At 67.2% G+C, this 14,482-nt stretch overlaps 1 protein-coding gene across 1 annotated transcript; it reads left to right on the top strand.

Annotated features, from left to right (window-relative positions):
* The first annotated feature begins 394 nt into the window (after window positions 1-394).
* On the top strand, window positions 395-13,889 carry CPT1B (carnitine palmitoyltransferase 1B). The gene is given in 20 exon segments (XM_059471876.1): window positions 395-468; window positions 1,689-1,851; window positions 1,922-2,061; window positions 2,592-2,763; window positions 4,001-4,102; window positions 4,191-4,328; window positions 4,896-4,973; window positions 5,065-5,172; window positions 6,225-6,309; window positions 6,396-6,591; window positions 7,562-7,747; window positions 9,169-9,274; window positions 10,403-10,483; window positions 10,485-10,520; window positions 10,721-10,885; window positions 11,528-11,662; window positions 12,293-12,445; window positions 12,767-12,880; window positions 13,133-13,225; window positions 13,740-13,889. Coding segments are annotated over 19 exon segments (2,313 nt in total). The 5' UTR covers window positions 395-468; window positions 1,689-1,710; the 3' UTR covers window positions 13,824-13,889.
* Window positions 13,890-14,482: the final 593 nt, after the last annotated feature.

Here is a 14,482-nt window from a genome sequence, read left to right as displayed (position 1 = left end):
GTGTCCCTGTCCCTGATGTGCGTTCCTGTCGCTGATGCGGGTCACTGTCTCGGGACGTGGATCCATCCCCCGGGATGTCGGTGTCCCCCGGTGTCCCCGCTGTCCCCCAGGGTGACGCTCCGTGGCCCGGGCTGTGGATAACGCCCCATCCCGGGAACGCCCGTTCTGTCCCGGGATGTCCATTCCTGTCCCGGACGGTGACCCGGGGGATGTCGGGGTCCTTGTCCCGGGGATTCCTGTCGCATTCCCGGGATGTCGCTGTCCCGCGGGACGCCGGGTATCCGGGTCCCCCCGCGCTGCCGCTGCCGTCCCGGTGTGTCGGGGTCCCCCCGGGTGTCGCGGTCCCCCCGGGGGCGGAGCGGCTCCGGTCCCGCCCGGCCCCGCCGGTGTCCGGTTACCGGCTGGCGGCCGCCGCGGCCGCAGGAGCCGTCGTCCCGCGGAGCCGCGGCCCCCGCGCTGCCCACGCAGGTACCGGGCCCGGGGAGGGGGCGCGACGGGACCCGCGCGCGGGGAGCCCCGCGGGGGCGGCGGCGGCAGCGCGGGGTCACCCCCGGTACCGGCACAGCCCCCCCGGTCCCTCCCGTGCCGCCGCGCCCGGTGCCGGCTCCACGCGTGTCCGTGCGGAGCGACCCCCGCGCCCCCCGCGAGTCCGGGGGTCCCCTCCGAGGGTCCCCTGGCGGTGTCACCTGCGGGGGTCCCGGAGCGGGGCCCGGCCCCACGCGGGGGCAACGGGCGGGGCCATCCCGGGGCTGCGCATCCCGGCCCCGGAGCCGCGGTGACCTTGGGCGGGGCGGGGGACACGGCGGGAGTGGCCCCGGTGCCACCCGCCGCGGCGACACGCGGGACAGGGCGGGCCGGGCCGGGCCACTGTGCCCTGCGGGTGACACAGGGCGGTGACACACACCCGGGCAGTGGCAGTGCCACTGTGCCCTGCGGGTGACACAGGGCGGTGACACAGGGCGGTGACACACACCCGGGCAGTGGCAGTGCCCCGGCGCCCTGCAGGGCTGGGGATGTGGTTTAGTGCCCAGGTGCGCCGTGCCAGGCCAGGCCGTGCCGTGGGGTGCCATCGGTGCCGTGCCAGGCCTGGTGACACAGTGGGGTGCCATGGGGGTGCCATGGGGCGCGGGGTGGTGACACCACGCGGTGCAGAGGGCACAGCAGCCCCGCTGCGATCGGGTCCCGGCTGTCGCCCTCAGCCCAAGGCCGCCGTGGGAAAGGTGCCCGTGTTGGGGCCAGGGGGGGTCACCCCCCGCCGCCCCCGGGCTCGGCCCTGGCTGTGCCCACACAGCGGGGTCCCAGAGCTGGGGGGGCTTTGCGGCACCCCCAGAGCAGGGGGGTCTCCAGCGACACTCGTGGTGACACGGGGACTTGGTGGCACCCCAGCCATGTCCCGCAGGGGACACGGGGCAGGGGACACGGGCAGGGGACAGGGTGTGCCACGGGCGGGGGCAGGGGCCGGGCTGTCCTCCCGGCTGTCCCCTCCGGGGCCGCGCTGGCGGCGGTGCCAGCGCTGACCCTTCCCTCAGTGGGCACCGGGCCAGCGCCACGTGACGCCGCCGTGACACCGCCGTGACGCGGCCGGGGCTCCCGGGGGCTGGCGCCGCCCCGGGCACACCGGCAGGGCACCGCTGTGCCCTCCGCCCCCCGGCCCGTGCCCGCGCCCACCGCCCCCGTGTCCCCCGCAGGTGTCACCGGCCGGGCCCCAGGATGGCGGAAGCTCACCAGGCCGTGGCCTTCCAGTTCACGGTCACCCCCGAGGGCTTGGGCTTCCAGCTGAGCCGCGAGGCCGTGCGCCAGCTCTACCTGGCCGTCGTGCACTCATGGAAGAAGCGCCTGGTCCGCGCCAAGGTGGGCTCGGCCGCCCGCGCCCCCTCCGGTGCCACCCCCGTGCGCCCCCGTGACCCCGCTGTGCCCACAGAACAGCTTCCTGACCGGCGTGTACCCCGCGTCGCCCTCCAGCTGGATGGTGGTGGTGATGGCCACGGCCGGCTCCTGCTACTGCCACGTGGATCCGTCCCTGGGGCTCATCGCCCGCATCCAGCACTGGCTGCCCCGCAGGTGAGCGGGACGCGGGACACGGCCGGGACACCGGCACGGCCAGCGAGGACGACCCGTGGTGGGGACAGGCGCGACCTGCATGGCCCCCCGGCAGCGTTCCGGGGAGAGACCCCAGACCCGGCGTGGCCGTGACCGGGACAGCCCTGGGGGCTCCACCCTGCACATCCCCGCCCCATTTGGGGGTGTCCCTCAAGGGGTCCCAGCCACGGCACGGCCCTGTCCCGCAGAGGGACCCCAGCCCCCAGAAGGTGCGGGAGGTTTCCATTTGGGGGTGTCCCTCAAGGAGTCCCACCCCACGGAGGGACCCCGACCCCTAGAAAGTGCAGGAGACCTGTGGCATCTCCATTTGGGGGTGTCCCTCAAGGCACCCCACGCAGGCACATCCCCGTGGGTCCCACTCCACAGGCACAGCCCCACCTGGGGACATTCCCTGGCAGCGCCACCAGGGACGCAGCCCAGCCTGGGGACGCTCCGGGGCTGCCACCCGCGCTGTCCCCACCGCTGAGGCCGTGTCCCCCCCGTGTCGCCAGCGAGGCGCTGACCCCCCATGTGCAGACCGTGGTCAGCACCGTGGTGTTCTCCACGGGGGCCTGGCTGGCGGCCGTGCTGCTCTTCCGGAGGCTGCTCCGCCTGCTGCTCTCCTACCACGGCTGGATGTTCGAGCCCCACGGGCGCGTGAGCCGCAGCACCCGCGTCTGGATGGTGAGCAACACCGCACTGGGACATGCGGGACATGTGGGGGCTTTGGGAGATGTGGGGGCTTTGGGAACTGCGGGAGATGTGGGAGCTTTGGGAACTGAGGGAAGTGCGGGAGATGTGGGGGCTTTGGGAGATGTGGGAGATGTGGGGGCTTTGGGAACTGATGGAACTGTGGGAACTGAGGGAACTGTGGGAGATGTGGAAGCTTTGGGAACTGATGGAACTGTGGGAGATGTGGGAGCTTTGGGAACTGCGGGAGATGTGGGAGCTTTGGGAACTGATGGAACTGTGGGAGATGTGGGAGCTTTGTGAACTGTGGGAGATGTGGGGGCTTTGGGAACTGATGGAACTGTGGGAGATGTGGGAGCTTTGGGAACTGTGGGAGATGTGGGAGCTTTGGGAACTGATGGAACTGTGGGAGATGTGGGAGCTTTGGGAACTGATGGAACTGTGGGAGATGTGGGAGCTTTGGGAACTGTGGGAGATGTGGGGGCTTTGGGAACTGATGGAACTGTGGGAACTGAGGGAACTGTGGGAGATGTGGAAGCTTTGGGAACTGTGGGGGCTGTTGGAGTTGTGGGAGCTCTGGCTGGTGTGGGAGCTTTGGGAATTTTGGGTGCCGTGGGAGCCACAGATGCCATGGAGTTGTGGAAGCTGTTGGAGTTGTGGGAGCTCTGGGAGCTGTGGCTGGTTTGGGAGCTTTGGGTGCCATGGATCCCATGGGAGCTGTTTGAGCTATGGGAGCTTTGGGAGATGTGGGAGCTTTGGGAACTGAGGGAGAAGTGGGAGCTTTGAGAGTTTTGGGAGCTGTGGGAGCTGTGGGAGCCACAGATGCCATGGAGTTGTGGGAGCTGTTGGAGTTGTGGCTGCCAGGGAAACCTTTGGAGATGTGGGAACCACGGGAGCTGTGGGAACTCAGGGAGCTGTTGGAGCTATGGGAGATGGGGATGCTCTGGGAACTGTGGGAGCTGTGACTGGTGTAGGAGCTGTGGGTGCTGTGGGAGCTTTGGAAACTCGGGGAGCTTTGTGAGCTGTGGAGGTTTTGGTAGCCGTGGATTTTTTGGGAGCCATGGATACCTGGAGATTTTTGGGAGCTGTGGGAGCCGTGGGACCTGTGGCTGGTGCAGGAGCTTTGGGTGCCGTGGGAGCTGTGGGTGCTGGATTTTTTTGGGAGCTGTGGGAGCTGTGCATCCTCACCCCATCCCTCCTCCTCCTCCTGCCTCTGCCGCTGCTCCCGCAGGCGTTGGTGAAGATCATGTCCATCCGCAAGCCCCTCCTGTACAGCTTCCAGAGCTCCCTCCCCACGCTGCCGGTGCCGCCCGTGAAAGCCACCATCGCCCGGGTACGCTGTCCCCGCGGGGCTGGGACCCGAGGGGTGCCCGCAGTGGCGGTGGCAATGATGGGGTGTCACCCGTGTCCCCTCCCCGCAGTACCTGGAGTCGGTGCGGCCGCTCCTGGACGATGACAAATTCCGGGAGATGGAGGCGCTGGCCAAGGAGTTCCAGGAGAAGACGGCGCCGCGGCTGCAGCGGTACCTGCGCCTCAAGTCCTGGTGGACAACCAACTATGTGAGTGTGGGGACGCCCGGGGACATGGGGACCCCGCGGCCTTTGGGGTGGTGACCCCAGAACTGGTGTCCCCTCCCGGCAGCATGAGGAGGGATTTGGGATCTCCTGGGTGTCCTGGCTGGAGCAGTAGGGGCAGAGGATGCTGTCCCCCGTCACTGTCCCCCGTTTCTGTCCCTTCCCCTGTCTCCTGCCCTTGTCCCTGCCTCCTAACCCTTGTCCCTGTCCCCTCTCCCTGTCCCCCATTCCTGTTCATATTCCTATCCCTGTCCCCATCCCCGTTCCTGTCCCCTATCCCTTGTTCCCTGTCCCTGTTCCCTGACCCTTTACCCTGTCCCCTATCCCGTGTCCCCTATCCCTTGTCTTTGTCCCTGTCTCCTATCCCATGTCACCCTTCCTGAGGCCTTTCTCGGTTCCCTCTCTGCATCCCTGTCCCTGTGCTCTCTTTCCCCCCCTGTCCCCATCCCCTATCCCCTCTCCCCGTCCCCATCCCCTGTCCCCTGTCCCGGTCCCTTGCCCCCATCCCCTGTCCCGTGTCCCGTGTCCCTGTCCCCGTCCCCGTTCCTGCAGGTCAGTGACTGGTGGGAGGAGTACATTTACCTGCGCGGCCGCAGCCCCCTCATGGTCAACAGCAACTACTACGCCATGGTAAGGTCTGGAGGGGGGCCTGGGGACCCCCAAACCCCGCCGGGGATCCCCCGGCACCCCCCGCCACACGCGGCGTGTCCCCTGTCCCCAGGATTTCCTGTACGTGACCCCCAGCCGCGTCCAGGCTGCGCGGGCGGCCAACGTGGTGCACTCCATGATGCTCTACCGCCGGCGGCTGGACCGGGGTGAGATCCCCCCGGTGAGAGGGCCCGGGGGCTTGGGGGCGTCCAGGGGGTCCCACAGGGCTGGGGGGTCCTGGGGGTCCCGGAGGGGTGGGGTCAGCGTTGTCCCGTTGTACCGGCAGCAGCGGGAATGGGGGCAGATCACCCCGGTGAGGGGGGACTGGGGGGCCCCAATGGAGCTGGGAGGGGGGTCCCATGGGGTTGGGGGTCCCAGGGGGGCCCCATGGGGCTGGGGGGGACCAAGGGGACTGGAAACTGGGGGAGTCCCATGGGACTGGGAGGTTCTTTAGGGTTGAAGGGACTCAGAGGGTGCCATGGGTCTGGGGGCTCCAGAGGGTCCCATGGGGTTGGGGGGGGCTGGGGGATTCTTTAGGATTCTTTAGGGTTTGGGGGGGGTCCACGAGCCTGGGGGTCCAGAGGCTCCCATGGGGCTGGGGAAGCTGGGGGGTCCCAGGGGGATGGAGGTTTGGGGGGTTCCCAGGGGGCTGGGGGGTCCCAGGGGGATGGGGGGATCCTGGGGGTCCCGTGGGGCTGGGGGAGCTGTGGGAATCCCATGGATTTGGGGGTCCTGTGGGGCTGGAGGAGCTGTGGGGATCCCATGGATTTGGGGGTCCTGTGGGGCTGGAGGAGCTGTGGGGATCCCATGGATTTGGGGGTCCTGCGGGGCTGGGGGAGCTGTGGGGTGGGGATCCCATGGATTTGGGGATCCTGGGGGTCCCGTGGGGTTGGGGGAGCTGTGGGGATCCCATGGATTTGGGGATCCTGGGGGTCCCGTGGGGCTGGGGGAGCTGTGGGGATCCCATGGATTTGGGGGTCCCGTGGGGCTGGGGGAGCTGTGGGGATCCCATGGATTTGGGGGTCCCGTGGGGCTGGGGGAGCTGTGGGGATCCCATGGATTTGGGGGATTTGGGGGTCCCGGGAGCGCAGGGAGAGCTCCGTGCGACAGGAGCAGGGCGGCGTCACCCGGGGCTGTCGGGGGGCTCGGAGCGGGGGTGGCAGCGGCAGAGCTGGGCAGAGCTGGGCACGCCGCCCCCCCCCGAGCCCCCCTGAGCCGTGTCCCCCTCCCCAGATGATGGCGCTGGGCGTGGTGCCCATGTGCTCGTACCAGATGGAGCGCATGTTCAACACCACCCGCATCCCGGGAAAGGAGACGGGTACGGCCCGGGAGGCGGCGGCACCGGGCCCGGGGGGCGTCCCCGGGGTCCCGCCGGCCGGGCCTGACCCCCCCGTGCCCCCCCAGACACGCTGCTGCACCTGACCGACAGCAAACACCTGGCCGTGTACCACAAGGGCCGCTACTACAAGGTGTGGCTCTACTACGGGGGGCAGGTGCTGCCGCCCGCCGACCTGGAGATGCAATTCCAGAGGATCCTGGAGGACCCCTCGCCCCCGCAGCCCGGAGAGGAGCGGCTGGCGGCGCTCACGGCCGGGGAAAGGTGCGAGGCACCGGGAACAACGGGAATGACGGGGTGTTGGGCGTACTGGGATGCTGGGGACTCTGGGGACTCCGGGAACAATGGGAATAATAGTGGGGACACTGGGCACCTGGGAACTCCAGGGTCACTGGGAATAATGTGTATAATGGGAATACTGGGGATAATGGGCACCTGGAAATACTGGGAACTCTGGGAATAATGGAGATGTTGGGTATACTTGGAACTCTGGGAACAGTGGGAATAATGGGGATACTGGGGACACTGGGTACCTGGGAGCTCTGGGAATAATGGGAATAATGGACATAATGGGAATACTGGGAATTCCGGGAAAACTGGGGGCACTGGGCACCTAGAAATGCCAGGGACTCTGGGAATAATGGGAATGTTGGGCATACTGGGATGCTGGGCACCCGAGAACTCTGGGAATACCAGGACACTGGGAATGATGGGGATACTGGGGACACTGGGCACCTGGAAACTTCGGGAATAACGGGCATGCTGGGCATACTGGAAATGCCAGGCACCTGAGAACACCGGGAACACTGGGAACAATGGGAGCAATGGCCATACTGGGAATACTGGGGATGCTGGGCATAATGGGCTCCTGGGAACTCTGGGAGCGATGGGCACACTGGGGATACTGGGAACACTGGGAGTGTTGGGAACCCTGGACCACCAGGGCGTCCTTTCCCCATCTCTGTCCCCCATCCCTATCCCCAGTCTCGCACAGGGACACGGGACACCCCTCACGGGTGGGGGGCTCAGAGGGGTCCTCGATGGCCCCGGTGCCACCCAGGGCGGGGTGCGTGGGGTTTGGGGTGCCCCTCGCTGACCGTGGCTGCCCAGGGTGGGGTTCAGGGCGGGGTGCGTGGGGTTTGGGGGGCCCCTCGCTGACCGTGGCTGCCCAGGGTGGGGTTCAGGGCGGGGTGCGTGGGGTTTGGGGGGCCCCTCGCTGACCAGCACTGCCCAGGGTGCCGTGGGCCGAGGCGCGGGCGCGGTTCTTCCGCCGCGGCCCCAACAGGGCGTCCCTGGACGCCATCGAGCGCGCCGCCTTCTTCCTCACGCTGGACGAGGAGGAGCACGGCCAGGAGCCCGCCCAGCCCGGCTGCATGGACGCCTACGCCAAGTCCCTGCTGCACGGCCGCTGCTACGACCGGTGCGTGACCCCAAAACCTGCCCCTGGTACCCACAGACACCCCAAAACCCACCCAGCCCAGTCCCTGCTGCGCGGCCGCTGTTACGACCGGTGCGTGAGACAGGACACCCCAAAACCTGCCCCTGGTACCCACAGACACCCCACACACCCCAAACACCTGCCCAGCCCAGTCACAGCTGCACGGCCGCTGCTACGACCGGTGCGTGACCCCAAAACCTGCTCCTGGTACCCACAGACACCCCAAAACCCACCCAGCCCAGTCCCTGCTGCGCGGCCGCTGTTACGACTGGTGCGTGAGACAGGACACCCCAAAACCTGCCCCTGGTACCCACAGACACCCCACACACCCCAAACACCCCCCCAGCCCAGTCACAGCTGCGCGGCCGCTGCTACGACCGGTGCGTGAGACAGGACACCCCAAAACCTGCCCCTGGTACCCACAGACACCCCACACACCCCAAACACCCCCCCAGCCCAGTCACAGCTGCGCGGCCGCTGCTACGACCGGTGCGTGAGACAGGACACCCCAAAACCTGCCCCTGGTACCCACAGACACCCCACACACCCCAAACACCCCCCCAGCCCAGTCACAGCTGCGCGGCCGCTGCTACGACCGGTGCGTGAGACAGGACACCCCAAAACCTGCCCTCAGTACCTACAGACACCCCAAACACCTGCCCAGCCCAGTCACAGCTGCACGGCCACTGCTATTGACTGGTGAGCACCCCAAAACACCTCCAGGACCCCAAAGCTGCATCCCAAACACCCACAGACACCCACAAACACCACCAGACACCCCAAACCCTCACCCAGCCCAGTCCGTGCTGCACAGACGCTGCTGCGACCGGTGCACACCCCAAAACACCCCAAAACCTGCCCCTGGTACCCACAAATACCCACAGACACTCCAAACACCCCAAAATCCCACCCAGCCCAGTCCCTGCTGCACAGACACTGCTCTGACTGTGTGCACCCCAAAGACACCCCCGAGACACCCTCCCAGACCTTTTGAACCCCCTCACATCATCCCCAGCCCCACCAGACCCCATCACCAAGTCCCTACTGCACTGCTGTGACCGATGGGCACCCCAAAAGCCTGCTGGGACCCCAAACCTCCCGCCAGCACCCTCAGCACCCCCATCCTACAATCCCAGACCCAGATCCATTCCCAGACCCCCCAGCACCATCGGGCCCCTCAGCACCCCATCCCTGCTGCTCCCACCAGCTGTGGGGACCCCAAAACCCTCCCAGATGTCCCAAACTCCCCACCCTCCCCTGCCATCCCCCAAATCCCCCCCTTGCTCTCACCCCCCACTCGTGCCCCCTGCCCTCTCCCTCCCGGTACCCTCTGCCCCCCAGTGCCCCCCAAACACCCCCTAAACACCCCCAAATCCGCCCCAAACCCCCCGTGCCGCCCGCAGCTGGTTCGACAAGTCCTTCACAGTGGTGGTCTACAAGAACGGCAAGATCGGGGCCAACGCCGAGCACTCCTGGGCCGACGCCCCCATTGTGGGGCACCTCTGGGAGGTACCGGGGCACCAGTGGGGCTCCCCCGGATGGGGACACCCCCAATGGGGCACCCCTGGCACGGGCAACTCCCCAGTGGGGCACCCCAGGGCTGGGGACCCCCTGAGGGGGACCCTCGGCTCAGGACCCCGTGGGGTGCCCCAAGGTCTGGGGACCCCTGGCCAGGTTGGGAGCCCTCAGTTGGGGACCCCTATAAGGCACCCCAAGGCTGGGGACCCCCGTTTGGGGATGGAGGGAAGATGTGGGGGCTCTGCCCGGGGCTGTGGGGTGAGGGTCGGGATTCTGGGGGGGCCCTGAGGGTTTGGGATTGGGGGGCTGGGGGGATCAGGGAGGTTTTGGGGATAGGGGCATTTGAGGGGCTTGGGGGCTGCAGGTGGTCGGGGGTGATTGCGGGGTTGAGGAGCTTGGGGATTTGGGGTTTGAGGAGCTCAAGGGTTGGGGGCCATGGAACTGGGGGTCAGGGACCACGGCCTTGGGGATTTGGGGTGTGGGGGACCGTGGAACTGGGGGGATTTGGGGTGTAGGGGACCATGGAACTGGGGGGATTTGGGTGTGAGGGACCATGGAACTGGGGGGCCAGGGAATTTGGGGATTTGGGTGTTGGAGGGTCACGGGATTGGGAGGTTGGGGGGCTTGGGGATTTGGGGTTTGAGGAGCTGAAGGGTTGGGGGCCATGGAATTGGGGGTCAGGGACCAGGGCCTTGGGGATTTGGGGTGTGGGGGACCACGGAACAGGGTGGATTTGGGTACTTGGGTGTGGAGGACCATGGAACTGGGGGGCCAAGGGATTTGGGGATTTGGGGATTTTGGTGTTGGAGGGTCAGAGGATTGGGAGGTCGGGGGGCTTGGGGATTTGGTGTTTGGGGAGCTGAAGGGTTGGGGACCCATGGGATTGGGAGTCTGGGGGCACAGAACTGGGCGATCAGGGGTCTCCGGAATTCGGGGTTGGGGCAGTCATGGATTGAGGGTTCTGGGGATTTGGGGTCTGGGTGGATTGTGGAATTGGGGTGCTGGGAGTTATGGAGTTGTGGGGCCGGGAGTTTTGGGGGCCGGGGGTTTTGGGGGGCAGGGGGTTTTTGGGGAGCCGGGGGTCATTGCCCCCTTCCCACCGCCCCCTGTCCCCCCCAGTTCATGCTGGCCACGGACAAGTTCCAGCTGGGCTACACCCAGGACGGGCACTGCAAGGGGGACCCCAGGTGGCAGCTGGCCCCCCCCCCAGCGCCTGCAGTGGAACATCCCCCCCGAGGTGGGTGACAGGGGCAGGGACAGCTGCAGGTGAGGGTGAGGGCACAGGTGAATGCAGTGCCACGCTGTGCCGTGCCATGCGCTGTCCCCAGGGGGTGGCTTGGGTGTGGGTACAGGTTCAGGTGTGGGCACAGGCTCAGGTGAGGGTGCCATGCCACGCCACGCCACGCCACGCCACGCCACGCCACGCGGTGTCCCCAGGGGGTGGCGGCCATCGAGGCGTCGCTGCGCGTGGCGCGGGCGCTGGCCGACGACGTGGATTTCTGCTGCTTCCCGTTCACCACCTTCGGCAAGGGGCTCATCAAGCGCTGCCGCACCAGCCCCGACGCCTTCATCCAGATCGCCCTGCAGCTGGCTCACTTCCGAGTGAGGGACGGGAACGGGAGCCTGGGGCGGGGTAATGGGATGATGGGATGGGATGGCAGAGGATCCATGGGGTGGGAATGGGAATGGGGAGGGAATGGGGCAGGAGGGAGCTGAGATGGGGCAGGGTAGGTATGGAATGGTGATGTAGATGGGATGGGACAGGGATAGGGATAGAATGGGGTAGGGGTGGGATGGGATGGGATGGGATGGGATAAGGATGGGATGGGGTGCAATGGGATCGATGGGATGGGATTGGGATGGGATGGGATTGGGATGGGATGGGACAGGGATAGGGATAGAACCGCATAGGCACGGGATGGAATGGGATAACAATGGGATGGGATGGGATGGGATGGGACGGGACGGGACGGGACGGGATGGGATGGGGTGGGGTGGGATGGGATGGGATGGGATGGGATGGGATGGGATGGGATGGGACGGGACGGGACGGGACGGGGTGGGATGGGATGGGATGGGATGGGATGGGATGGGATGGGATGGGATGGGATGGGATGGGATGGTGCAGGACCAGGGAAGGACGGGATCTGGGCAGGGCCATGGCCAGGACGAGGTGGGTGTGACCAGCGTCAGGCAGCAGGACGAGCCAGGCCCATCCCATGTCCCCACGCTGCCATCCCGCAGGACAAGGGCTCCTTCTGCCTGACCTACGAGGCGTCCATGACGCGGCTGTTCCGCGAGGGCCGCACCGAGACCGTGCGCTCCTGCACCTCCGAGGCCACGGCCTTCGTGCGCAGCATGGCCGACCCCTGGAGCAGCGTGAGTGACGCCGGCAGGGACACGGGGCTGGCCTGGGAACCGCCACACCCTCCTGGGATTGTCACTCGGGGGGTCCTCATCCCCCCTGGGGGTCCCCATCCTTCATGGAAGTTTCTGTCCCTCTTGGATGTCCCCATCCCTCACAGAGGTTCCTGTCCCTCACGGGGTGCTGGGTGCCTGTTTGGGTTCAGGTTTGGGGTGTCAGGTTTGGGTGTGATTTGGGGTTCACCCCAGTGCTCGGAGTGGCAGCAGCTGTTCCAGGTGCAGATGTGGGGGCTGTATCAAGGTTCAGGTTTGGGGTGCAGGTTCGGAGTGTCAGGTTTGGGGTGCAGTTTGGCTGTAATTTGGGGTTCTCCCACAGTGCTCAGAGCGGCAGCAGCTGTTCAAGCTGCAGATCTGGGGGCTGTGCTGGGGTTTGGGTTTGGGGTTCGGGTTTGGGGTGTCAGGTTTGGGGTGTCAGGTTTGGGGTGCAGTCTGGCTGTAATTTGGGGTTCTCCCGCAGCGCTCAGAGCGGCAGCAGCTGTTCAAGGTGCAGATCTGGGGGCTGTGCTGGGGTTCGGGTTTGGGGTGTCAGGTTTGGGGTGTCAGGTTTGGGGTGCAGTCTGGCTGTAATTTGGGGTTCTCCCGCAGCGCTCAGAGCGGCAGCAGCTGTTCAAGGCCGCGGCAGAGAAGCACCAGCAGCTCTATCGCCTCGCCATGACGGGCGCGGGCATCGACCGCCACCTCTTCTGCCTCTACCTGATGTCCCGGTACCTGGGCACGCAGAGCCCCTTCCTGGCCAAGGTCAGCGCGGGACAGGGGCACGGGGGGAGCAGCACCCAAGGGTGGCGCTGAGGGACACGAGGGAACAGGCGCCGTCACGGGGAGCACACAGAGCCACTGTGGGACGCGAGCAGGGGGGCACGGGGGACACAGTGTGGCACCGGGAGCGGCACGGGAGGGCACGGCGGGATACAAGGGGGCACTGCCACCCTCCCCGGTGTCACTGCACATGGAGTCCCGCTCTGGGGCGGGGGTGGCATGGGGCGTAGTGGGGCAGTGGGGCTCCCTGGGGTGCAGTGGGGCTCCCTGGGGTGCCCCGGGCTGCAGCGAGTGTCCCCGCAGGTGCTGTCGGAGCCCTGGCGCCTCTCCACCAGCCAGACCCCGCAGCAGCAGCTCAAGATGTTCGACTTCGAGCAATTCCCCGACCACGTCTCCTGCGGCGGCGGCTTCGGCCCCGTGAGCCCCGGGGGCACCGGGAGGGCACAGGGCGGCACCGGGAGGGGGGCAGTGGGTGCAGGGGGGCCCGTGGGGTCTTGTACTCCATCCCCCCCCCGTGGGTTCGGGCAGGGGGTGCCCCACGCCGGGAGCCCCCAGCCCCACAGGGGTGACCCGGGGGGTTCAGCCCGGCCCCACAACCCCCAGGTGGGTGCGCTAGGTGGGTCCCAGGTGCCCCCAGGTGCCCCATGGCCCCTCTCTCCCCCCCCGCAGGTGGCAGACGATGGCTATGGGGTGTCCTACATCATTGCCGGGGAGAACCTCATCACCTTCCACGTGTCCAGCAAGTTCTCCAGCCCCGAGACGGTGAGGGGGGAACGGGGGGTGTGGGGGGGGGGGGGGGGCTATACCAGAACTGCAATCCATGGGGTCACCTGTGGGGTCACCTGTGGGTCTGGGACACCCCTGACCCTGATATTGACCCTGCTGCATCCTGCACCCCACCCCTTCCTGTGAGACCATCCCTGTCCCCTCCTCTGGGACCCTCCCCACATCCCAATCCACCCTGTGGGACCCCCACCCCATCCCCACCCCATCCCTGGGACCCTCCCCACATCCCAATCCACCCTGTGGGACCCGCACCCCATCCCCGTCCCATCCCTGGGACCCTCCCCACATCCCGATCCACCCTGTGGGACCCCCACCCCATCCCCATCCCCACCCCATCCCTGGGACCCTCCCCACATCCCGGTCCCCCATTCCACCGGGCTGCCGGCTGTTCTGGGGGTCCCCCAGCCCCGGGGGTGCCCCGGGGTGGGCACGGGGGGTCCGGGTGTCCCTTTGGGCACTCGGGGCGGGCTCTGAGCGGCGCTGCCCGCAGGACTCGCAGCGTTTCGGCCGCAACATCCGCCAGGCCATGCTGGACCTCGCGGCGCTCTTCGACAAACCCGCGGCCGGGAAGTGACGGGGGGGGCCAGGGGGGCTTGGGGGGCTGCCCTGGGCCCGCTCCCAATAAAGGCTCTTGGTGTGACCCCGCTGTGCCACGGGGGGGACGCCGGGGGTGGCCGTGGGGTGCAGCCAGGGCTGGATCCATGGAATGTGGCGTGCATCCATGGAATGCTGGGGTGCATCCGTGGGGTGCAGCCAGGGCTGGATCCATGGATGGAATGCTGGGGTGCAGCCAGGGCTGGATCCATGGGGTGTCCCCGGCGGGGGCAGGTGGTTACCAGCCAGGGCCAGTGAAGGCATCAAAAGGGCCATCTCCAGGGCAGTGACCCCGGTGGTCCGTACCCAGCCCCATCCCGGGGATCTGTGGCCATCCATCCAATTGATCAATGCCCGTCCCACAGATCTATGCCCATCCCCAGCTCCGTGCCCATCCTGGTGATCCATGCCCATCCCAGAGATCTGTAGCCATTCTGAGGTCCGTGCCCATCCCAGTGATCTGTGCCCATCCCCAGCTCCATGCCCATCCTGGTGATCTGTGCCCATCTCAGTGATCCATGGCCATTCCCAGCTCCGTGCCCGTCCCAGTGATCCATGCCCGTGCCCATGTTTGTCCCGGTCATCTGTGCCCATCTCCATCCCAATGATCCATGCCCATCCCAGTGATCTGTGCCCATC

The sequence above is a fragment of the Ammospiza nelsoni genome, chromosome 5 (genome assembly GCF_027579445.1).
Source record: "Ammospiza nelsoni isolate bAmmNel1 chromosome 5, bAmmNel1.pri, whole genome shotgun sequence".
NCBI classification, from domain to species: Eukaryota; Metazoa; Chordata; class Aves; order Passeriformes; family Passerellidae; genus Ammospiza; species Ammospiza nelsoni.
Note: the sequence above shows the minus strand (reverse complement) of the source record. Positions and strands in the feature narration are given on the sequence as shown.